We start from the raw sequence: 22,969 nt of genomic DNA, 5'->3' as shown, positions 1-22,969 counted from the left end.
AGGACTTCGCCAGTGGTCCAGTGGCTAAGACTCCATGCTCCCAATGCAGGGCACCTTGGTTGGATCCCTGGTCAGGGAACTAGATCTCCAACTAAAAATCCCACATGCCTGCAACTAAGATCCGAGACAGCCAAATAAAGAAATAATTTTTTTTAAAAAGAGAGAAGGAAGTTTATTTTCATTTGCCCGGGACGATCTCCTGAAATGAGCCCTAAACAGGTGCTAGAGGTTCGGTGTTCTAGTCCCAGTTCTGACCCTGACAACAGCTTTCATGTATCATTTCCTTCTTTGAAGTTCCACAGCCACATCTTGAAAGTGGGGGGGGGGGGGGGGTGTTAGATTAGATGAATTTTGAAACCAAGCCTGAGGTTTGATCAGTCTCTAGAGTTTATCACAAACAGGTAGGTAACAAAATCAGTATCTCCTCAAAGGAACGCATCGACTCTAGACTCAGATTGTCACAGGAAAAAAAAAAAAAAGACCTGGGGCACTTCAAGTTCTATGTGCCCCCGTGGCTCCAGCCTAAGCAGCCCAGCTCCCATCAAGTGTTTGTCTTGGTCACAGCTTCCTGTGTGGCACCCAGCACTGTGTCTGGCACAATAAGTGTTTATCAAATGAATTACTAAATGAATGAGGTGACAAACACAGTGAGAAGCTTGTTGGCTAGAACGGAACGCAGTCCTGCTCTCAGATCATCAGCTCTCTGGGTTTTTGCTCCCTAATACCCTGTGTTTGCTTTCAGGATAAGAGGAATGATAGCAGAGAGAGAAATGCACTTTCAGAGGTCCAAGCCGGGCCTCTAGTTTCTGCTTCAATCAATAGAAAGTGGGTCACAGAACAGCTTTGAGAGAACAGACCCTTGAGGAAAAGCCTGGATTCCGTGCCAGCTTACATTTATTGAGCACCTACTGTGTATCAGTTGTCACATAACTTTAATTCACTTAATTGTGGCCTCAAAGGGCTATACCGGAAAATGTAGATGGTCGGGGGCTGCAAACTCCAGACGCCCCGAGTGGCCAAGCCACCGCCCCTCTCTGAGTTTTCATTTTCAGTCTCTGTAAAATGGAAACAATAGAACCCCTTCGCCAGCTTATGGGAATGAAATGAGCACGTGGAAGCAGAGAGCTTCATAAATGCTCATTATTATTGTTCCTCTGGGCATGCAAGTCCGCTCGCCTCCCCCCAGGGCGCACACACAGATACATTCACACTCCCACGTACACGCGGATGCACAGAGACGTGTGCAGACGCCAGCCGGAGGAGTTAGCAGAGCGTCAGGGTCACCACCGAGTCCCACAGAGAAGCCGTCGGGTCCTTGGCTTCCCCGGTTTTCTCTCAGCTCTTTATGAATGAACTCCGGCCGCAAGGAGTTTATTTTTTTATGAATGGGAGCCCAAGCGGTGAATGAAACCGGGAGCCAACCCCTGAGTTCTCATTGGCCCCCGCTGCTGGGAAACTCCGCCCCCCCGGCTCGGCTGGGCGAGTCTCGGGATTGGCGGGCGTGCCGGGCCCTGGGGTTTCATTCACAAAAGTCAATGAAACAAAGGGAGCGGGGTGGGGGGTGGATAAAGCCAAGGCAGAGGCGAAGGAAATGCACCAATCAGAGGCTCCCCCGGGCTCACAACTGTCGGCGGCGCCCGGAAAACAAGCCGGTGCGCTAGGGACCCGGGGCCGGGGCCGCCTAGCTCCGGCCTAGCCCCGCGGCCCTCGGTGCAACCCGGGAGGGGATGCTCGGGACCCCTCGCGGCTCCAGTACAGACGCCCGGGCCTCAGGTGAGGCTACGGGAGGGAGAGGGAGGGAGAGTTGTGATTCCCAGCCTCGCATCCAACACTCACCACACTCTCACCACCGCCTCCGCAGATTCCAGGGCAGGGGGTGGGAGGCGCTGGGATTCAGGGTTGGAGGGGGCGCCCGAGTTGTGGGCGTGCGAAATGGTGCGCGCCTCGCCTGCTGCTCCTCCGCGCGCGAGCGCACACTCGCGCGCGCGCACACAGACACACAGACACAGAGACACACACACACACACACACACACACACACGTCTTATGTAACCAAGTCTGGGCAAAGCAGGGCTGCAGAAAGCAGCCGAAACGGCGACCCCGGTTCCCAGGAGCAGGTGGGACCTCCTTTGGCGGGAGGGCAGTGTGGCGGCACTAAGCTCTGCAGGCGGAAACCTCCGCATCGCCTGAGTGAGTCGGAGAAGTTTTGCCGTCGGACCCGGAGCCTCGGGACTGCCCCTCCCCGCCGCCCTTACCCACCCCCACCTCGCTGCCTTCCCCAGACGGTGTGCGAACGCAGCCCCCCCGCCCCCAGGTCTCTGCCCCCGCGCGGGGCCCGGGCCGTGCGGCCGGAGGGAGCGGCCGGATGGAGCGGAGGATGAAAGGCGGATACTTGGACCAGCAAGTGCCCTACACCTTCTGCAGCGTGAGCGCCGCGCCGGCCTCCACGCCCGCCCCCTCCCTGCACCCGCCCCAACCCACCCCGCGGCCCTAGCGGGGTCCAGGGCTGCCCGCCCCTGAGTCACCCCGGGACCCCAGCCCCGCCCCCCAGACAAGGCGGCCTCAGGGTGACTCGGGGGCATTCTTCCCCTTCCCCGCAGAAATCGCCCGGAAATGGGAGCTTGCGCGAAGCTCTGACGGTCCCACAGGGGAAGCTCATGGACCCGGGCTCCCTGCCGCCCCCCGACTCCGAAGGTAAAGAGACAGCGAGACAAAACGCGACCCTCCCCACCTCACACACCCTGAGGGCTGAACCTGGAACCCTCGCCCTTTTCCCCCCAAAAAATTGCCCTCCAAGGGACTCTGTTCATTCTCCCCCAGCCCCCAAGGGGGGAGGTCACTGGGCTCCTTACGGTTCCCCACTCTCCCACCGCCATCTCCACCTCACCTTCTCCATTCCATTATTCACCCCCTCAGATCTCTTCCAGGATTTAAGTCACTTCCAGGAGACGTGGCTCGCTGAAGGTGAGTAGTTTTGTGACCTTTTCTATTATTGGGGTGGCCGATGCTGTCTACCCCTAGTATTCCAACCTAGCTCACTTCCTCTCTTGCTGGCCTCCAGGGCCTCTGCAAGGCCCCTTCCCCAAGTCTCCTGCCTTTCCACTCTTTCCAGCGCCCTGTGTGGATACTTATATTGATATTTATTTTCTCTGCCCAGAGCCAGGCTTGTGTAACTAGGCCTGGGGATGAATCAGACCATTGTGTGGGGTATTTGCTTATTTGAATGGAACTTGGCCCCAGGCCCGTTTTCCTGGTTGAAATTTTCATTTGCAAAGTTTGTTTGGCACCAGCCCCCAGGCTGAGGTGTGTGTTAGGGTTTTGGGGCGGGGGAATGAGTGTAAGAAACAGGAGAAAGAGAAGGAGCAATTCGTTTGTTACCTGTCTTCTGGAATTGCCGAAACATTCATTTTTACCCCCTTGGTTTCTCTTCTTCCCAAACCCTAGCGCCAAACGATTTACCGTCTGAGCCAGAGAACAACAAAAGTTTAAATAATTCTTTTTTTGCATTACTTTGGCAAAGCAGCCCAGGGCTTCTCCCCCACATCGCCTTGATTGTAATTCTAATGGCAGCCGATCCTCCCTCCTCCTTCCCTAGGCAAATTGCTCCTCCAGTTTGCTGGGGGCAGGAGTCGGGAGTGATGGTGGAGGGGGTGAGCTGCAAGCTGGCTGGAGTGGGGTCAGTAGCTGGGCCTCTGTATAGGGAGATGTGTTCTAGGAGGTCTCCTAGTGGGATCCCTTGGTGTATTTGGGTAGAGCCCAAGGGTGTCACTAGCAGGACTGCAGGTAGGTGGCTTTTGGTGTTGAGACAGTCTCTGAGAGGGAACGGTTAATACCCCCATCTGAGGGTCCCTTCACTGTAACACTGAAACCCAAGAAAGCACAGCACAAGGAACCCCTTCTTAAGGGCTTTTTTTTGAGCTCTCCCCATCCCTCCACCTGTGTCTCTTGGATGACTTCTTAAAACTCAAACCCAGCTCCTCTAGAACCATCTTTAAAAGCCTGGAGTAAAAGGGAAAGACCCCTGACTAGACAGACTAGATCTATTGTGACTGCTGTGGTATCCCCCTAAACATATACGTTAACAAAATGACTAGCATGGAGCAAGCACTCAAGACATTTTGGAATTCAAGGCTCAACGTCCTCATGGGTGCTGGAGAGATCTGGGGGCTCTAGGGAGATTGTGGCTGTCTTTCCTGATTCTGCAAGCCCTGTGTGCCCAGCTGTGAATTACAAGCAGAGCTATGCCCAATCTGCCCATCCTGCCCATCCTCCGCTCAAGGTTCCGGAGCTGAGCTGGAGCTAAAAGAACGCAGTGGTGTCAGTTTCCAGGGTCTCTCAAAGACTTCCTTTCCTAACGCCTGATTTCTGTCTGGCTTGCCAGGCTCCTGTCTGTCCAGCTGAGGGTCCCTAGGCTCCCCCAAGTGGGCAGCTCCTGGGGCTTGTGATCTAGGGGTAGGCTCATGTTGGCGTTTCGGAAGCAGCAGGGTTTGGAATGGGAAGGGAAGGAAAATGTTCTCATCTTCTGTCAACCTTGGAAGCCCCACCCCTTGGCTGTGGGGATCTAGAAATTGTACTTGTGTCTATCTGCATGTGTCAGTGTGACAGCCAGTGTGTGTTTCACGCTGCTGCTGCCCTGGAAGTCCCTGTACATTTAAATCCAGTGGGTGGGGAGGTGGGGGTGGGGATCGCAAGACGCAGGTTGGGTGGGGGGAGGCGCTGGGATCTCCTTGGTTCCCTCTCCTTCCTTCTGAGGGAGCAGCTCAGGTTCCCAGCTGGCGATGGATGGCCAGGCCTGAGGGGGGGATGCTGTGGCCGATTGCTCCTTCTCGCTCTCTCTGCGGAGACAGATGCAGCTGCCGGGGCCCTGTCCCCCTGCACCATCCCAGCACCACCCCAGCCTCCTCTCCTGCCTCTTCCCACCAGGTCAGTGACCCCTGCAGCCCAGAGGGAGCTTTGGGGTGGCAGGGAGGGACTAGTTCCTTTGGAAACTTGCCAGTGGTGGGGTGTGTAGGACTGGGGGCTGGAGCTTGATTTCTCCCTAAAGCCCCAATTTGGATTGAAGCCGTGGGTCCTTGAAGTGTGGGTGGGGCTGTGAAGAATTAGGGGGACACCAGGTTGGATTCTGGTGGAGGTGGTTGTGGGTTCAGCATCTGGTGTCCAGGCAACATAGAGGGTGAGGGTGAGTGGGGGTCTGTGGAGGCAGCTCAGACATCTTTGGATTGGGGGTTTTCTAGATGGATAGAGGGGTGGAGTGATGTGAGACTAAGAAGGTGTGTCTGTTTTCGGGGTGCCTGGGAATCTGCTGAATTGCTGGAGAAAGAACCAGGCTACTGCAGGGAAACCCCGGGCTCAGACCGGCTGAGCCCAAGCTGCGTCTGGTTATTGTCAAAGATGTGCTTCTGGTCAAGGGTTCCTTTCCGGGTTTGTGGGGAGCCCTCTGGAACCCTCAGAGGCAATGACTTTGGTCTCTTGGTGATAAGGAACGTTGACTCTGGGTCATGTATGTTTTTTATATGAGGCAGGAGTCCATACAGGGTCTATGGATTCCCGCAAGCTCTGTGGATAGGTTGTAGGGGTCCTTGAGTCCTCTGATATGTGTATAAAATCGTTGGGGGTGCAACATACACAAAGGAATGTGAATATTTCTAAGAGAAGGATCCATAGCTCCTATGAGATCTTAAAAGGGGTGGGTCTGTGCTCCCCTTTGCATAAGAACCATCAGTCCCAAGTCTTCCTCTGAGGTCTGCAGCCCCCTCGTCCTTTGGTTTTCCCTGTTCGTATTTGTAAATCCAAAAAGAGATCCCATGTGGATGTGTTTCACCTGTGTAAAGCCGTGAAGTAAAAGGCAGTTGGGTGTGTGTGAATCCATGCGTGTGCACGCTGGGGCTCAGCCTGACTGTGAGAAGAGATGGGGTTAATTCCCTCCTCTGGTCTTCCCTAGCTACAATGCCTCCTTCTATATCTGTCTCCTCCCTTTCCAGAAGGTTCTTGGGGACAAACGTCCCCTCCATAGATAGAGAACTGGTTCCTTCCAGTATACTGCCAGGGTGGGGCTGGGGTAAGAGGGAGAGGCCAGTGGTGACAAAATGGAGGAGAAGCTCTGGGGGATGCCTCCCCCCATTTCCACTGGGGCTCCTTAAGAGGCCCCTCTGCCATGTAATTGGACCCTTAGAGAGGGAGAAGGTGATGGAGTATATATTGTATAGGTGGGTGGTTTACTTGGGATGGGCTTCGCTACTTGGCTGTTTGCACCTACCTGTTCTCCTGGAGCCCAGGTGGGAAGCCCCTAAGCCCCTTTTCTACTGACTCCCCTCCCATTGGAGGGATGTTCCCTGAAATTCTCTTTCTGGGCATTATGCTGGCTTGGCACCTTTCTTAATCCTCTGCCATGTCCCCAGGCAGATAAACTCCACCTTGGTGCCAGGATGGAGTTGGGGGCAGACCCTGGCACACTGGCTTGGCAGCCTAAGCTCAGCCAAGTCAACAAATATATAGAGAGTGGCTGACACTCGAGACCAAACATGGTCATTAGAAATTCTCCTGCTCTCCAGGAACGCGAGGCTTTGTGTTCCTGTTTCCATCCTTGACAGTCTCTGAGCCACAGAGGCCCTGTCCTGCCCTTCTGGGAGGAGCTGGCACTCTGGGGAGGGGCCAGGCAGGCACTAGGGTTCACACCACAGCCCATTCTTGCCTTGGCTGATCTCTCCTGGCCTGGGATGAGGACAGCACCACCTCTTTTGAGGTATTACCAGGGTGCTGGGGGTGGTCTCCTGGACTGCTTGGGAACTGGGGATTCTGGTCAGACCTTAAGGCCTGAGGCAAGAGGAAAGTCAAGATGACCCCAGGGTTCGCTACCATGATGTGACCTGGCTTGTGACGCCAGCAGGAGATGCCCCCAGCCCATTACTTCAGTGGAAACTGGCAGTTAATGAAGCCCCAGAGGGGGCCTAGAGTGCGTCAGCCTCCCCCATGTGCTGACCTCTTCCACCCTGGGGACCCTTCTTGCCCAGGTAGCAGGGAGGGAAATAGTGTTCATTTTGCTCCTGTCACCCCCATTCTGTCCGTCTGGGGGGCTCTCACCTATGGTTGTGCCAAAGGGCACAGCATGGATGTGCTTGGGTCTTACCCTCCTGGGCAGTTGAGGTTTTGCATCCTTCCCTTTATCCAGTTTTCCAAACCTGCCTATTCTTAGGGGCTACCAGGGGCGTGTGTTAAAATACAGGTGCCTGGGACTTCCCTGGTAGTCCAGTGGTTGACTGAGTTTCTAATACAGGAGGCGAGGGTTTGATCCCTGGTTGGGAAACTAAGATCCCATATGCCTGCCACACAGTGTGGCAAAAAAAAAAAAAAGATAGATAGATAGATAGATGCCCCCACCCTGGGCCTTTGGAATGACTCTCCAAGGGTGGGGCCTGGGAATCTGTTTCTAAGAGTGTCCCAGGCTTCTTGATTGGGGCCAGTTTGGGAATGGTTGCCTTTGTGCCCTAGTTGCGCTCCTAAAAAGATGTAATGTGTTGGTTTTTTGTTTGTTGTTTTTGCCAAGGGATTTCATGCCCTACTGATCTATTTGATCACTTCAGAATTGTTCTGTGCTGATTTTTCTTCCATAAGTTCTTTAGGGGCTGGGGGTTTCCTGATCCTTAAACCCTTTAGCTGTTGGGTTCCCTCTGTCAAGAAGTCACCAATCTATAAATAAATGTGTATTTTATTTCATTGTTTCTTATTGAAGTATAGTTGCTTTACAATATTGTGTTAGGTTTCAGGTGTACAGCAAAATGACTGGGTTATACATATATACATGTGTGTCTATACCTATATTCTTTTTTAAATTTTTCCCCTTCTAGATTATTACAAGATATTGAATAGACTTCCCTGTGGTACCCAGTAAATCCTTGCTGTTTATTTTATAAATGATAGTGTGCATCTGTTAATCTTATATTCCCAACTTATCCCTCTCCTCGATAAATGTGTATTTTAAAGCACTTGACACCTCTGATGTCTTAAAGCAAGTTAATAAAGAATCCACCTGCCAAGCAATTGATCACAGCCTTAAGCATCCTTTGTGAGATGTGTTTTCCCTGGAGGACCTGCCTCTAATATTTACCTGGTGGTGGAGAGGGGGCCCTCAAGGGGAAGGAAGGGCTGGTTGGTTAGGATCTCCTTAGTTCTTGCTCCCAGGCCCCTGTTGCCCACTCCCACTGGCCTGAGGACAGGGGTCATTGTATGTTTATTCATATAGTCTACAAATAATGTATTGAGTGTCTATTCTGAATGGGACCCTGTTTCAGGGGTGCTTGGGAGTCAGACAAAGACAGATAAATCATCTGCCCTCAGCAAGCTTAACTTCTTTGTAGAACAGATGGATGATAAAGTACACATAAATTACATATGCATAAATTAAATGAATACTTTCAAGAAGTCATATGTGCTTGGGAAAAAATAAAACAGGGATGTGATCAAGAGCCAGGAGGGACCAGTTCAGTGTGGGTGGTCAGAGAAGGCCTCTGAAAGGGCAAAGTGAGCTAAGACTTCAGAGGCGAGAAGACAACAGGCCAGGATGTGGGGAAGAGGGGTCAAGCTGATCAGGACCCAAAAGGAGATCAGAGCTCTGGAGGGTAACAGGCAAGGAGAGGCAGGTCGGAGAGACAAGTAAGGGCCAGAACCTTTGGGGCCATGGAGGCCAAGGGCAAAGAGTTTGGGGTTCATGCTTTAAGCAAGGGAGAGAAGTGATTGGATTTCTGTTATAAAAGATTCCTCTGACAGCCATGTGGAGAGTAGGAGGAGGGAGTTCTGATCTGAGGTCATGGCTGAAATCCAAGGAAGACAGTGGAGCCTTGTCCCAGGAGGGAAGCCATAGAGATTGGGGTGTGTCCTGTATAGACTGGGACAAGTGACAGTGTTCTCAGCCATCTCCTTGTATCCCTCACCCTTACCAGCCATTTCCAACTCTCCCATCATTTTATCCATGAGCTTTCCCATTGCCCACTGAGAGCAGCCTACAGGGGACGAAAGACCTGTTTCTGTGGGTACCATCGCCTTACTTTCAAGCCCCTCTCTTCCCAGACTATCAGGAAGTCCTTCTAGGTGTCTACCCTTTCCCTTCCTGCTGTGATCTATTTATTCCTGAGAAAGAGGCAAAAAGTGGGCAAAGATTCTCGGGTCAGCAGAGGTACTCAGCTGGATCCCACCTGAAGGAGTTGGCGAGGCCAGAATAAGAACTAGAAATCAGAGCCCGGATATCCAGTCTGGGGGCCACGGATGAGCTGTTGTGCTATTTTAGTTTTCCTGCCTAATCCCCAAACCCAGCTCCACCCACACTGGCACCCTGAGAGTGCTCCTCAGAACTCCAGGTTAGGAAGCCCTTCTCTCTCCTAGTTGCACATCAAAGGGATAAAGCACCATGACTGCCAGTGACCCCAGCCGCCTCCTCTTCCATTGTCATACTCTTATCACCTCCTTGAACCAGTCTTTTCCTTTTATTCCATCTCCTTTCCCAGGCTCTAGATTTCTACCTTTCACCTGGGAAGTTCTGGGCCCAGCCCAGATTAAGAATCTTCCCATGTGATTATAAGTCCACAGACTCTCATTCCTTGTCATGCCTGCCCATCCCAGATGTGACGCTGCTTTGAGGGAACTCTGTAAACTCTGAGGGGCTGGGTTATCTTCACTTGAGAAAAATGGAGGGAAAAAAGACAAAGCATCTAAGACACAACTCTGGAATCTGCTCAGACGGGTTCTGAGAACTGCAGCCTTCCCTCCAGGGTGTTAAGGGAGCTGCGAGAGGGAGGGTGCTAGGACGTGGTTGGAGTTACTTTCGGTCCTAGGAAAACTGTTTGCCCCTTCTGGCTGGTGCTAATCTGCAGGGCTGCAATAATGGAGTCTGCCAGGGGCTGCCATCCAGGGCCTCCAGCCCAGACTCACCTCTGACCTCTCTCTGCAGCTCAGGTACCGGACAGTGATGAGCAGTTTGTTCCTGATTTCCATTCGGAAAACTGTGAGTAGAGGGCCCTGGGTAGAGGGGATGGGGAGTAGGGGAGGACAGGAAATGAGTCATAGGGATAGAGGATCACAGAAGATCAACTTGTTCTGTCCTCTGAAAAAAGGGTGAAGGGCATGCTCCCCATTCTTGGGTTTGGACTCAAAAGGCTCAGCAGTAATTGGGATGAAAACTTTGGTGCACGTCGGGGCTTGCCCATTCTAGCTGTGTGACCTTGGAGCAGACGCTTCACCTCTCTGATCCTTTCCTTATTTCTGAAACGAGGGGCTTGGACCAGTGCAGTGGGGGCCAATTCTACCATTCTAAGTTACTTCTGGACAACTAGGGATAATTGGCACCTCAGGAGACCAATGTCTGTTGACATTTGGGGTTGTTAACAGCTGAGGGTGGAGTGCTGTTGGCATCTAATGAATAGAACCAGGGAGGCTGCTAACATCCTTTGATGCTCAGGACAGCCCCCAGGACAATGAATTATGTGGCCCAAATGTCACTGGTGCTACTGTTGAGAAACCCTGCTTTAATGTCTGATACTTAGCTTTCAACCGCCTTGACCAATGAGATGAAGCAGAGCACAAATAATTGACAACAGAGCAGTCGATTGTGGGTTTTTGACTCACACTTGCAGTCTTGAAACCAACGCTTTGCTGCTCAGCCTGGTGGCTGGAGTTGGCGGATCCAGCAGGGGCCACAGGAAAGGCCAGTGTTCTTCATGGATAATTAGGAGTGTGTGTATGATGCTAGTCAGCTGACATGCAAGTGGGCTAATATCCAACCTTAACCAGAAAAAGAAAGATGCTTTATAGCCCCAAATAAGAAAACATTTCTCTCCCTTGGAATTTTCCAGGACGGTCAGGAAAACCACAGGCCTTTGGTTGGATGTGCTTGCTCCTACAAAGGTGTTTTGGGCAGGGTGGGGGTGGGTTGGGGTTGCACTAAATGTTGAACTTTAGAGTTTCTTTGGTTCATACTGGACATGAGCCACAAGTATAAAACTAGACATAATATAAGTAGCCAGACTGTTCTTAGAAGTGTCTATGATTCTTCTGACAATTGTGACCCAGAGAAGGGGGATGAGGCTATACCAGCATCCAACTGATGGTTAACAAGCGGATGTCAGAAGGCATCAGAAGCTCTTCCTGCCTCTCCTGTGACATTCTCTGGCCTTGCTCTGCCTCCCCCAACCCCCACAGTAGCTTTCCACAGCCCCACCACCAGGATCAAGAAGGAGCCCCAGAGTCCTCGCACAGACCCGGCCCTGTCCTGCAGCAGGAAGCCCCCCCTCCCCTATCACCATGGCGAGCAGTGCCTTTATTCCAGGTGAGCCCTAGCCATGCCCTGGGGAAGGAAGGGTGAGATGGAGGCTTGGGGGTGGGCACCTGGTGAGCAGTGGCAGCATTTCAGATGCAGATTAGATAACAGAAAGGATTTCTGAGCTCCTGTAATAGGGTAATATAGCTCAGGATTTCCTGAGTAGTTAGGACGCAAAAACAGGGGTTCAAGGGATGTATATGAAGACCAGGGCAGGGGCTTCCCTGGTGGTCCAGTGGTTAAGGCTGCATTTCCAGTGCAGGTGGTGCAGATTCCACCCCTGGTTGGAGAACTAAGACCCCCCACCCACATGCCTCACGTTGTGGCCAAAATATTAAAAAGAGCAGAGTATTTCCACTGGAGAAGCCACTGTCTGACCCTACCCAGTTGCTGTGGGCTGGGGAGAGGTGTTTTCAAGATTACACCTGGCTTTAGGATTAAGAAAGAAAAAAAGGTTGATTTGGGGCAGAGTCTGGCACCCTGGCACCCTCTTTTCTCCCATAATCCCTGTGACCTGACTTCCCAGGGAATGAAGGGTTCAAAGATGCTTGCCCAGCTTCTCTGCCCTCACCCCTGTCTCCCTCCCCCTCACCTCCAGTGCCTATGACCCCCCTAGACAAATCGCCATCAAGTCCCCTGCCCCTGGTGCCCCCGGACAGTCGCCCCTGCAGCCCTTTCCCCGGGCAGAACAACGGAATTTCCTGAGATCCTCCAGCGCCTCCCAGCCCCACCCTGGCCATGGGTACCTCGGGGAGCACAGGTAAGGAGACGAGGAGAGCTGCTTCTCACCAGTTTTACTCGAGTGTTCTTCACTGGCCCTTAAGAGACCTGGCATGGGGAAAGGTGAGGATTTTGACCTCTCCCTGCCCCTTCCTTCACCCCCGCCCCCCACACTCTGTAAGCTCTGAGAGCAGCAGGCACAAGGAGGCCTACTTTTATTTTTTAATTATTTTAATTGGAGGCTAATTACTTTACAATATTGTAGTGGTTTTTGCCATACATTGACATGAATTAGCGATGAGTGTACATGTGTCCCCCATCCTGAACCCCCCTCCCACCTCCCTCCCCATCCCATCCCTCAAGGTTGGAGGACTACTTTTAATATTCTCTTCTGTTCTTTCTCCATCCAACCACATGCAGCTCCATCTTCCAGCAGCCCCTGGATGTCTGCCACTCCTTCACACCCTCTCAGGGAGCGGGCCGGGAACCCCTCCCTGCCCCCTACCAACACCAGCTGTCGGAGCCCTGCCCACCCTACCCTCAGCAGAGCTTCAAGCAGGAATACCTTGACCCCCTGTATGAACAGGCCGGCCAGCCAGCAGTGGGCCAGGGTGGAGTCAGTGGGCACAGGTACCCAGGGGCGGGGGTGGTGATCAAACAGGAGCAGACGGACTTCTCCTACGACTCAGGTAAGAGACACTCCCAGGAAGGGGATGGAGGAGGATTGTTCAAGGGGACTGTTGGGTGGGGTGGCATGTGATTGAGTGGACAGTGCCGTTAAACACATGTCTCCCCTTCCTATCCTTTTACTAGTTAATATGTTCAACCCACGCACCTACCACTTCTTTTCTTAGGTTCAAAAAGGACTGTCCCTTTTCAGTCAGCAGACTTATATTCAGATAAGAGATAAGTGAGATGTGCAGGTCCTTGCCTTTGGATAGCTTGTAACTTGATAGGAAAGTTAAGGCATTTCTTCCCATTTCTATTTAACGGGTGTTTGGGGGCTTACATACCTACTGGGACAGAAGTACTATGCCAGGAGCATGAGTGTGTGCAGTTGGTGGACACGGATGAATACGACGTGTCATTGGTCTCTGTCCCCACAGAAGCTTAAGAAATACAAAGGGATTTGAATGAGGAGAAACATGAACTTGAACTAGCCAGGCTCACACTTCCCAATTGGAAGGCAGGGTTCAGGTGCGGTTTCCACATCCTGTTGGAGCCTCCTGGTTCAAACAACCCACCATCCTGGCCAGAGCTGGGGACTGGAAGTAGCAACTACTTTAAATTCTAGTTCCACCTGGCTGTTGATGCAAATGAGATGCACTCAGCCACGGTGTTCATAAACAACAGCGACTGCTCAAAAGCCCAAGGAGCCAGGGAAAGGCCCAGGAAATCTTGTCTCCTGTTAACACTGTCGTGTGTGTCAGTCGTGTCCAACTCTGTGATCCCATGGATTATAACCCACCAGGCTCCTCTGTCCATGGGATTTCCCAAGGCAAGAATACTGGAGTGGGTTGCCATGTCCTTCAGGGGATCTTCGGACCCAGGTGTGGGTTCGAACCCAGGTCTCCTGCATTGTGGGCAGTTTCTTTAAAATCTGAGCCACCAGGGAAGTCCCAAGTTAATTAACATTGTTACCAGCTCCAAATTTGAGTTTATCTGCCATGTGCATTAGAAAAAAATAAATTTCAGAGTCTAGATTAGGCTCAGACCTGCCTAGAGTGTTTTGAATTTCCCTTTTCCTGGTGTCAGTCTTTTAGGGGTAGGGACATGAGCCCCAAATCCCCCAGGCTGCCTGAATCAGAACCAGAAGGGAGCCCCTCTCCTCCAGCCCAGGGCCCTACGCCTGAGCCCTGTCCCACAGTGAGGAGGAAGTAGCAGGGAGACGCTGTTGTCCGCTGACCTTCAAAGGAGGCAGACCGGAGGAGCTCCAGTTACATGCCCTTGAACTCCTGCCCCTCCCCCTTCAGCTTCCTCTGAATGGAGTCAGGAATTCCATTCACAAAATGGAGGCACGAATGAGCCCACCCTCCCGCCTCCTCCCGGAGGTGTCGGGTTTCACCATCTCATTCATAAGTGGGAGTGAAGGGGGTAGGGCAGGAAGGGGCTGGCACTTGACAAGCTGGCTGCACCACCGCGTCCTCCAGGTGGGGTGTCAATCTTGTGGAATGGAATGAAATAGAGTGGACTGTCTTACTGTCAGAGCTGGAAACAGGGCCCGGCCCGGCCGGGTGTGCCCACTGCCGTTTCCACAAATAGATACATGTGTTTCTTCTCCCTGCCCCCACACCCGTTTCCTCCCTCCCTCACACCCGCACTCGGCTGGAACCTGCCCTGCTGACCGGACGTCAGCCCATTCCAGGGGAATCTTAGCCTGGGACACCGAACCCTTTCCCCGGAGGTTCATCTCTACCCTCCCCCTCCCCTCTAAACTCACAGGAAACAGCTGCTCCTGGAATCCGGGGCCTTGTGGAGCAGCTTTGCCCGGCCTCAGCTGCTGCCATCCAGGCCGTCTGGCCCAGCCCTCAAGCTGAGGGCTTCGAGCCTGACACTCCCTCTGGGTGAACTTCCCCCGGGACCTGGGGGTAGGCGGGCCTCTGGGGAAAGAACCGGAAGGCAGGCTGGCATGTTCTTGAATGTGTGGGGGACTGCCGCCCCCACCCCAGCCACCTCCAACATCTCCCTTCTTTCTCCTCCCCCCAGATGTCCCTGGGTATGCCTCAATGTACCTTCACACAGAGGGTTTCTCCGGGCCCTCTCCAGGTGACAGAACCGTGGGTAAGGCAGCCCCCTCTTCCTCCCCTGCCAAGCCCTCCCAAGTTGGAGAGAGTCCTGCTGTGGGGGAGGGGCTCCTGGCCAGGAGTCCCTCTGGACTCTGGGGTCTCGTACCAGTGAACCCCCAGATCTGAATGACCGCCACACTTCCTCCTCAAGGCTACGGCTATGAGAAACCTCTGCGACCATTCCCAGATGATGTCTGCGTCGTCCCTGAGAAGTTTGAAGGTCAGAGAAGTGACTGCTCGAGCCCTCTGTGTCCTCCCCCAGGAATCACATTTCATGGGAAAGGGCCTGGGGAGAGGGAACAGGGTTGCTTGGGCCACCAGAGGCACAAGCCCTCCACCTCTTGTTTCCTATGTTCCTCAGGAGACATCAAGCAGGAAGGGATGGGAGCCTTCCGAGAGGGACCACCCTACCAGCGCCGGGGTGCCTTGCAGCTGTGGCAGTTTCTGGTGGCCCTGCTCGATGACCCGACAAATGCTCACTTCATTGCCTGGACCGGCCGGGGGATGGAGTTCAAACTAATTGAGCCTGAGGAGGTGGGCCTCTCAGATGTCTCCACTCCTCCTCCCAACAGCGTTGGGGACTGGAGATAAGAAACCCTGGGAACTGGTAACATGTGCCTTCACCAGCACTGCTGCTTTATTTAACCTGAATTCCTGCCAAACTAGGGTCTGCAGGCTGGTGCTTAGCTGCAGGGCCAGCTGAGCATGTGCTCCAAGAATCTCAAGTGCTCTTTCTGACCTGCCCCCCATATTTCCTCTGCTGAGCTGCCCTGGCCATCCCCCAACTATCCCCTGTCCCCAGGTCGCCAGGCTCTGGGGTATCCAGAAGAACCGGCCAGCTATGAATTACGACAAACTCAGTCGCTCACTCCGATACTACTACGAGAAAGGCATCATGCAGAAGGTCAGGGGTTAAGGGTCCAAGGACAGGGTGGGTGCGGGCTTCCCTGGTGGTCCAGCGGCTAAGACTCTGCACTTCCACTGTAGGGGAGGTGGGTTTGATCCCTGGTTGGGGAAGTTCTGTATGCTGTGAGGTGCAGCCAAAAAGAAAAAAAAAAAACACGGGAGTTGGGGCAGTGGCTGTGGAAAGGTGCTGAGGGTAGGAGAGCATCTCTCAGCAAGTTTGAAGGAGCACATAATGAACCAGTCAGAGAAGTCCAGAAATTATGGACAACCCTAAGATTTTCCTCTCTCAAAAAAGTGATGAGCAGTAATGGAAAAGAATTGTGAAGGGAGGCATCTTCTTAAACGAAGCAGCAGGAGGAACCCACACATCTGCCTGGGCCTGAAGGAGGGCTGCTTTTCCACCCCCACATTGACTCAGCCCTCTCCCCCTACAGGTGGCCGGCGAGCGTTATGTGTACAAGTTTGTGTGCGAGCCCGAGGCCCTCTTCTCTCTGGCCTTCCCGGACAATCAGCGTCCAGCTCTCAAGGCTGAGTTTGACCGGCCGGTCAGTGAGGAGGATACAGTCCCTTTGTCCCATTTGGACGAGAGCCCCGCCTACCTCCCAGAGCTGGCTGGCCCTGCCCAGCCCTTTGGCCCCAAGGGTGGCTACTCTTACTAGCCCTTTGCAGCTGCTCCCCTGCCGCTGGGGCTGCTGCCTGTGTACATAGTTGAGTTTGGTGTCGGGGAAACCCCAACTCTGAAACCCACAGATGTCTTTGGAGTAGATCTCCTCTGCCCATCAGTCACTCCGGCCCAGACTCTGAGCTGCTCCCCAGAACCGATGGGAAGGGAAAGGGGAGACTTCAAGCGTGAAGGTAGCGTCTGGGAAATTCCGTTGGGGGCCTCACCTCTGGCCTCTTTCTAGGTAGGTCCTGCTTAGAGGTCAAGCCCTCTCCCCTCTCCCCACTACAGAGAACACGTTTGTTCTCTTCTGGGGGACAGAGGAGCTTCCCCACTTCATCCCGTTGGAGGGCAGGTACATTGAGCTTTCCTGACCTCTCGTGGTAGGGAGACAGCCGCCTGGATCCTGTGCTTCCCTCCAAGCTGTGGCCCTAGAGGGTCCTTCTTGGCAGTTCTTGGTGCTCTGTGTTCCCAGAGGCAGGGGGAGGCTGGAGTGAGGAACTTGGGGTAGGGGAGGGCTTGCCAGGTAGAGGTGTGTGTGGGGGGCTAGCCTCTGCTCCAGTGGCCTCTGCCTCTTCTCTGCCTTTTCCTAGGCCCAGGCCTGGGGTTTCACCTCCACTGTATCTGCCAGACCCTAATAAAGGCCCCTGCTTCTCCTGAGTTCTGTGTCCTCTTTGCTGCCATGGGAGGATCTGGGGTTTCAAAGACATATAACCAGAGTTTGGGCTCTGGCCCTGACACTTAACCTCCCATATGGGTTTAGGAAAAACAAATGACCTTTTTCCTCTGGAAAATGGGCTCAGTGATAGATAGCTGCTCAGACTTCTCCCTCCCAGAATTATCAAGAGGATTGTCTGAAATATCTCATGTATTGATGGGCAGCCATCTCCCCGTTCAGGTTAGTGGAAGGGAGACTGATGAGAGCCTTGAAGCCCTCCTGGGGCTTCCTTAGGCAGGGTTTGGTCTGTGGTTTTTGTGATCACAGGTAAACTCCCATGACCATGCTACCGATGTATACAAACCCCAGTGGTGGGTCCCCTCGCCTGCTGTGGCTCCAGGTCGCTGTTTTGCTGAAGGTGGGGACAGTTTGTATGGAGGGGAGCGGGAAAAGGCAGCACCCAGGCAAGAGGGTACAGGGAGGCTGGAGCAGCCCCGAGCCCTGGGTCCTGGCCAGTGAGGAAGAACATGCCAGACTTTCGCAGGAAATGGGAAGGGAAAGAGCATGGACTCTCCTTGCTCAAATCTTGGGGGAGAACAGAACCCTAGGCCACGTTTTCAGGGTTGGGAGGTGGGAGCCAAGGCTGAAAAAGTGGTGACATCTAGAAAGGAAATATGATAATATGACAGGGCCTGTGGAGGAGGGAGGGGCAGGATGGGCAGTCCCTGTGTAAACAGCTTCGTAGGAGCCAGATTCAGGTGAAAACAGGTGCTCTCCATCCAATTACATCAGAACCACAGCAAACGTCTGCGCTGGGGCGGGGCCAGCCTAACCACAGCTGATGCTTCATCCACAGCCCCTGTCCAGTACTCAGGCCAAGACTACAGGAAGAGATGCCTCTTGACCACTACCCACAGAAAAAAAGCAATGTTATTTTTTTCCGCCCAGAAACAGAAAACATTGTGCTAACTTTATAGCAATAGACAAGATTTTTTAAAAAGCAAGTTTTTACAAATACATAATTGTACATGAGTGTTAGTCACTCAGTCACGTCCAACTCTTTGTGATTCCATGGACTATAGCCCTCCAGGGTCCTTTGTCCATGGGATATCCCAAGGCAAGAATGCTGGAATGGGTTGCCATTTCCTCCTCCAGGGGATCTTCCCGACCCAGGGATCAAACCTGGGTCTCCTGCATTGCTGGCAGATTCTTTACTGTCTGAGCCACCAGGGAAGCCTGTAATTGTACATGAAATCTAGGCTATCATGGTAAGAAGAGGTGTAAAGGTCAAGTGTAAACCCTGAGGTCTCAGTAGGTGCATTATGAGGACAGACAGGGTCCTGGAAAGGTCTCCACAGGCTGAGACATGTGACCTCTGTCCTCTGGAATGCTAACAACCCACTCCTCACAACTCTGTTCAAATCCTTGCACGTGGAGGGCACTCCTCTGAGGAGGAGATGGCTACCAGACCACAACCACAACCACAGGAGAGAATTCTCTGGCTGAAGGAAAGACTGCCAAAACTGAACCACACTCTAGACTGGATGAAGGGAAGCCCTGGACCAAGGCACCTGACCCAACAGGAGAGCTGACACATGGCCCATAGGACGGTTCCCTGACACACAGACAGGCACAGACTCAGCCCAAGTGCCGGGGCAGGAAACTCTGGAGCTAGGCTCCTGCAGGGGTGAGATAAACAGCAAGAAGATTCCAGCTCCTTACACGAGACCCACATCCTCTTCGGGCTGTCACTCAATCTCGGGATATACTGCTTCAAGGAAGAGAAACAAGGGCCCCATTGTGTAGGAGCAGCAGGCGGGTCCTCCTGCCCATCTGGCTGGGAGCCCTGTTCCCTCGAGAAAGGCTCAGCACTGCTGCCTACATGCTGTTTGTCACGGACAGTCAAAAGGCCAGACCCCTGCCTTGTTGTCAGAGCAGAGACGGTGACCCCAGCTCTTTGGGGAGATGTTCAAGAAGACCCACAGAGCTTGGGTCCTTTTTGCTCACCTTACCCAGAAAGATGACCACCCGCTCTCAGCCTTGGCCTGCTAAACATCCCCTTTCCAACTTCAGCTTAAAATCCAAACCTTTCTTGGCGGTGATGACTTAAGAGGTGCCAATGCCGTCAATGTTGGTCACCCAGCTGGGACAGGTGGGCTGCCAAACCCAGAGTTTGTTCCTAAACCAGACAGACCTGGCCTGGAATTAAGACTGGGTAGCCAGCCTCTGCTTCTGCTTCAATTTCCTCTGTCTCCCAACAAGGCCTTAAAGGCTCTTTAAATCCTCTGACTTCAGCTGCTGGCCTAGGTTTCCTGAGAGGCACACTGAGTCTCGCAGCTCACTCAGCTAAATGAAGGGGCAGGGCATACCGTCAGCAGACTCTGCTGGGTTGTTTCTGAATTGTATCCTTAGGCTGGTCTGCTGCCCAAAAGCAGCCTATATTCCTTCACATCCTAGTAGGTTGTATAGTCTCCTTCAGTGTCCAACGTACCACTGTAGAGTAGTTCTAGTATTTATATCATTTCAGAACTCTCAAGTGTAGAGAGAATGGAGGCAGTTCGGGCCATAACACAGGATGTGCCCAATCTGCCAGGGGTTTCTCCACCAGACCAACTTCCCGGAAGTTCCACAGCCTGGCCTGGCAGCATCTGCCTGATGGTCTTCCAAGTCCAGAGGCTTCTCAGGAAACGTGAGCAGGGCCCTGGGAGGTGGCCATTCCCCAACCAAATGCTAGGAGGAAACCACCAAGCACGCGGCCAGGAGCACAGGTCCTGGGCAGCACTAACAGGCTCTGAGAGGTGTGACAATGATTTTCACTTTGGGGTGGAGGAAGAGAGGCTTTGACCAGAGAAAACTGTTGAAGAGATCAGGGGGATAAAAATAAAACCAAAAATAAGCTGAAAGTTGTGTCATTACTTGTGTGTTTCAAGAGGAAATAGGGCGCACTGCATGTTGTGAGTTTGGCAGGCAGGAGAGGGAGCCAGGGAGAGCCTTCTGTATGCAGCATCTGTAATCACTCAGGCTCCCAGAGCAGAATGCCTGTGCAGTGGATGTGGTTAATCACGGTGCGGTCCTCGCAGCTCCGGACCAGTGCTGATGCTGAGAGATAAGACTGGAGGTCTGGGTGTGCATCACCCTTCAGCCCAAAGAGCCTCAGGCTCTGGTTTCAGGGGACTCTCCACTGAAGCCTCAGATACTAAATCTCCCCACCTTCAGCCCAGGCCAATAGCCTAACCTTTCAGCTAAAAGCAACAGCCACAGAGAACCATTTTTGTTTCCTTATGAAAATAAATATTTGCAGGAGGTTAAACAAAAGGACAGGGGCTGGACAGGGGCTGGACAGGGGTATGAAGGAGGGGGAGGCCAACACTTTGGGTGAGCTTCACGGCTCCCTCCTCTACAGAGTACCAGCCAGGGCCTCAGGGCCCTCACTGAGTCCACGAAGCACACACTCTTGGCTCCCCTTTGCCATCCGAGAGCTGCAGAAGTTTCCCCTTACTTGGAGATGCTGCAGTGTGTACCTCGTGTCGGGTGTGAGCCCTGGTGGCCCCACCTTGGGGTGGTGGGGCCTGAAGGCTCTGATCACACCAGGCGTAAACCCCTGTTTCTATTTTACCACCAAGGAAGGAAGGAGAGTCAAGTTTAGGAAATGCCCAGTTGAGACATTCAGCCACCAGACAGCTGTATCCCCAGGACCAGCTTCTCATCAATAAGAGCGAGGCTGAGCCCTGGCCCAGGGCTGCAGGTCAGGCCAACAGATTCTTGCCTTTCAGCGCCGCCGGAAGGCTCGGGATATTCTCCAGGCATTGGGCTCCTCATAGCGGTTGTACAAAGGTTCCAGCCGTTGCTGCTTCTTCTGCTTGCTTAGCTTGGTCGGGTCAGAGACCTTGAAGAAGGCCGGTGCAAACTCCACAAGCCACCGGGGGTCGATGGTGGTGACCTCACGCATGTACTCCTTCGTAGTCAGCACCAGCTCATGATACACCACCCTACGGGGGCCAGAGAGAGAGTTCAAGCCTCCAATATAGGACCTGCTCCATGGTCAAGTCACCATGGTCCCTGGCGGGCCTCAGCTGAGCTTGCACTTGACCCTTTTACCTCTCCGACCTGAACCCTGAGGAGACTGGAGTCTCTGTTTATGACAGCCACACCCCAATACTGAAGTGTCTGCACACCTCTCACCACAAGAAAGCTGCCTGTTCCAATGAGTTAAGTGACACGGAGCCAATCACATTCCTTCTCTGGACCTGTTTCCTGCTCTGTGAAGCGTGAGGGTGGTTTTCTGGGCTGTCTCCACAGAACTCCAGGACCCTGAAGAGGACCTGGAGGCTGCCGCACGGGAATGGGGAAAGCCAAGCAGGCCAGGCTCTATGTCTCCAGCTCTCTTCTACCACCATGGTGGCACAGCGGTTTTAAATCAGTTTTATGTTAAGGTGGGTAAGATTTCAATTTTTTAAAAATACTATTTGAAAAAATAAAAATTTAATCACCTCACTAGATCTCGGGCCTGATATCGTATCTAATTCAGGCTTCTGCTGCTCTAGCAACATAAGCAACGTTAGGAAGTCCTGGGTGTGAGTGGGGACACAAACACAAAGGGCCAGTTGATTCCCAAGTTTTCTCTGTCCACCTACCATTCGGGCTGTCTGTTGAAGAGAGCACTGGACGGATGGATGTAGACCACTTGCTGGTCAATCAGTGTCCGGTAACCCTCCTGTGGGTCTTTTTTGGCAGCGTTCCGGAAGAATCCACTGCAGATGGCCTTCTGCACTCGGACTGTGGACTTACCACAGGACACCACATCCAGCTTGTGTCTTGCAGGAGAATAAGTTAAGAGAGGACAAAGATGGGAGACTACTCTGCTTTCTGAGGTTCTACGTTCCAGAATAACAGTACCCAACACCCGCCTCGTGGGGCCCCTGGAGTCGGCACTAGGACCCTCCTTCCAGTCCTAAGTGCACCAGCTCGACACAGTGGGCAAGATGGATGCCACAAGAGCCAGACACTTTGCCTGGGTTATAATTCAACCCAACTAATAATGTCACAGATGCTGTAAACAAAGAGCATTTTCAACAACTAATATATCATCTTCCTCTTAGGAACTTCCTAAAGTGACTCTCAGCCCCATCCTCACCTGGGAAGGAGTACAAGAGATGGAAAAGAGTTTTTTGTGCCGAGCAAGAATACAGGTGCCTGCAGCTTCACAGATACATGCAGAGACACATGTACACGGCACAGCATTCAGGGAAACTCAACTTGAACAGGAGAAGTCACCAGGTGTTACCTGTCCATTATGCCCAACATCTGCTTGCGAATGTCCTGGGCCCGGCGCAGAGAACGAGCCTGGATAAAGTTCTCATAGCACCATGGGTTGGAGAACTTGTTGTTCTTCCAAGAGTTGTACACGGCCAGCAGGGTGAGGTGGTCCCCTTCGGTCTGGTGGAATTTGGCCTTCTTCTGATCTGCAAGGGCTTGTTTATCCTGCAAGCAGTGGGGAGAAGCTCATTCCCACCCAAGCTACTGACTGAACACCCAGCAGTGCCGGGACACCCTCCATGGCCCAATCAAGTGTGCACACTAAGCACTCGGGTGGCAATGGGCTGACTTTACCCAACTCCGCCTGATCCCTACATGAACACAGGCCTGCACTCCTTACTTTGGGCCTGTAGAAGACGTTCTGCACAGACAGCATGGACACAATGGTCAGCATTTCCTCACTGCAGCCCAGATGCACAGACATGATCAGCATTTTGCACAGCATTGGCTCCAGAGGGAACTCTGCCATCTAGAGGGAGAAGAAGAAACTACAATTATGACCCTGGGGAAGACCCACCTGGAGTCCTGGGTCAGAGTGGGTAACAGACCGCAGGAAGTTTACCCAAGCATGATGATGGGGGATGCCTCGCTCTATCGGAAAAAAAATTTTTTTTAAT

The 22,969-nt window shown here is 52.9% G+C and overlaps 2 protein-coding genes across 4 annotated transcripts in view; one reads left to right on the top strand and one right to left on the bottom strand.

Moving 5' to 3' along the window:
* Nucleotides 1-1,638: 1,638 nt before the first annotated feature.
* On the top strand, nt 1,639-17,020 carry ETV4 (ETS variant transcription factor 4). Of its 3 annotated transcripts, XM_052658439.1 has the most exons (13): nt 1,639-1,773; nt 2,283-2,425; nt 2,601-2,694; nt 2,917-2,964; nt 9,941-9,994; nt 11,188-11,314; nt 11,904-12,065; nt 12,446-12,714; nt 14,732-14,806; nt 14,963-15,031; nt 15,173-15,345; nt 15,614-15,715; nt 16,152-17,020. In XM_052658439.1, the coding sequence occupies exons 1-13, from the start codon at nt 1,728-1,730 to the stop codon at nt 16,374-16,376; spliced, it is 1,587 nt and encodes a 528-aa protein (XP_052514399.1). In that variant the 5' UTR covers nt 1,639-1,727; the 3' UTR covers nt 16,377-17,020. The 3 variants fall into 3 exon arrangements, with proteins under 3 accessions (XP_052514399.1, XP_052514401.1, XP_052514400.1); XM_052658441.1 differs by lacking the exons at nt 1,639-1,773; nt 2,283-2,425 and having other exon boundaries at nt 2,607-2,694; nt 11,922-12,065; XM_052658440.1 differs by lacking the exons at nt 1,639-1,773; nt 2,283-2,425; nt 2,601-2,694; nt 2,917-2,964 and adding an exon at nt 4,766-4,923.
* Nucleotides 17,021-18,024: 1,004 nt separating this feature from the next.
* The window catches only part of DHX8 (DEAH-box helicase 8), a 30,288-nt gene continuing 25,343 nt past the window's right edge, over nt 18,025-22,969 (bottom strand). The window contains exons 20-23 of the mRNA XM_052658416.1: nt 22,693-22,821; nt 22,321-22,517; nt 21,671-21,850; nt 18,025-21,025 (exon numbers count right to left, since the gene is read on the bottom strand). Coding sequence (XP_052514376.1) covers nt 20,806-21,025; nt 21,671-21,850; nt 22,321-22,517; nt 22,693-22,821 — 726 coding nt within the window. The 3' untranslated portion in view covers nt 18,025-20,805. The remainder of the gene's footprint in view (nt 21,026-21,670; nt 21,851-22,320; nt 22,518-22,692; nt 22,822-22,969) is intronic.

This window comes from Budorcas taxicolor, chromosome 19 (assembly GCF_023091745.1).
Source record: "Budorcas taxicolor isolate Tak-1 chromosome 19, Takin1.1, whole genome shotgun sequence".
NCBI classification, from domain to species: Eukaryota; Metazoa; Chordata; class Mammalia; order Artiodactyla; family Bovidae; genus Budorcas; species Budorcas taxicolor.
The sequence above is the reverse complement of the archived record's forward strand: the minus strand, read 5'-3'. Positions and strand labels throughout refer to the sequence as shown.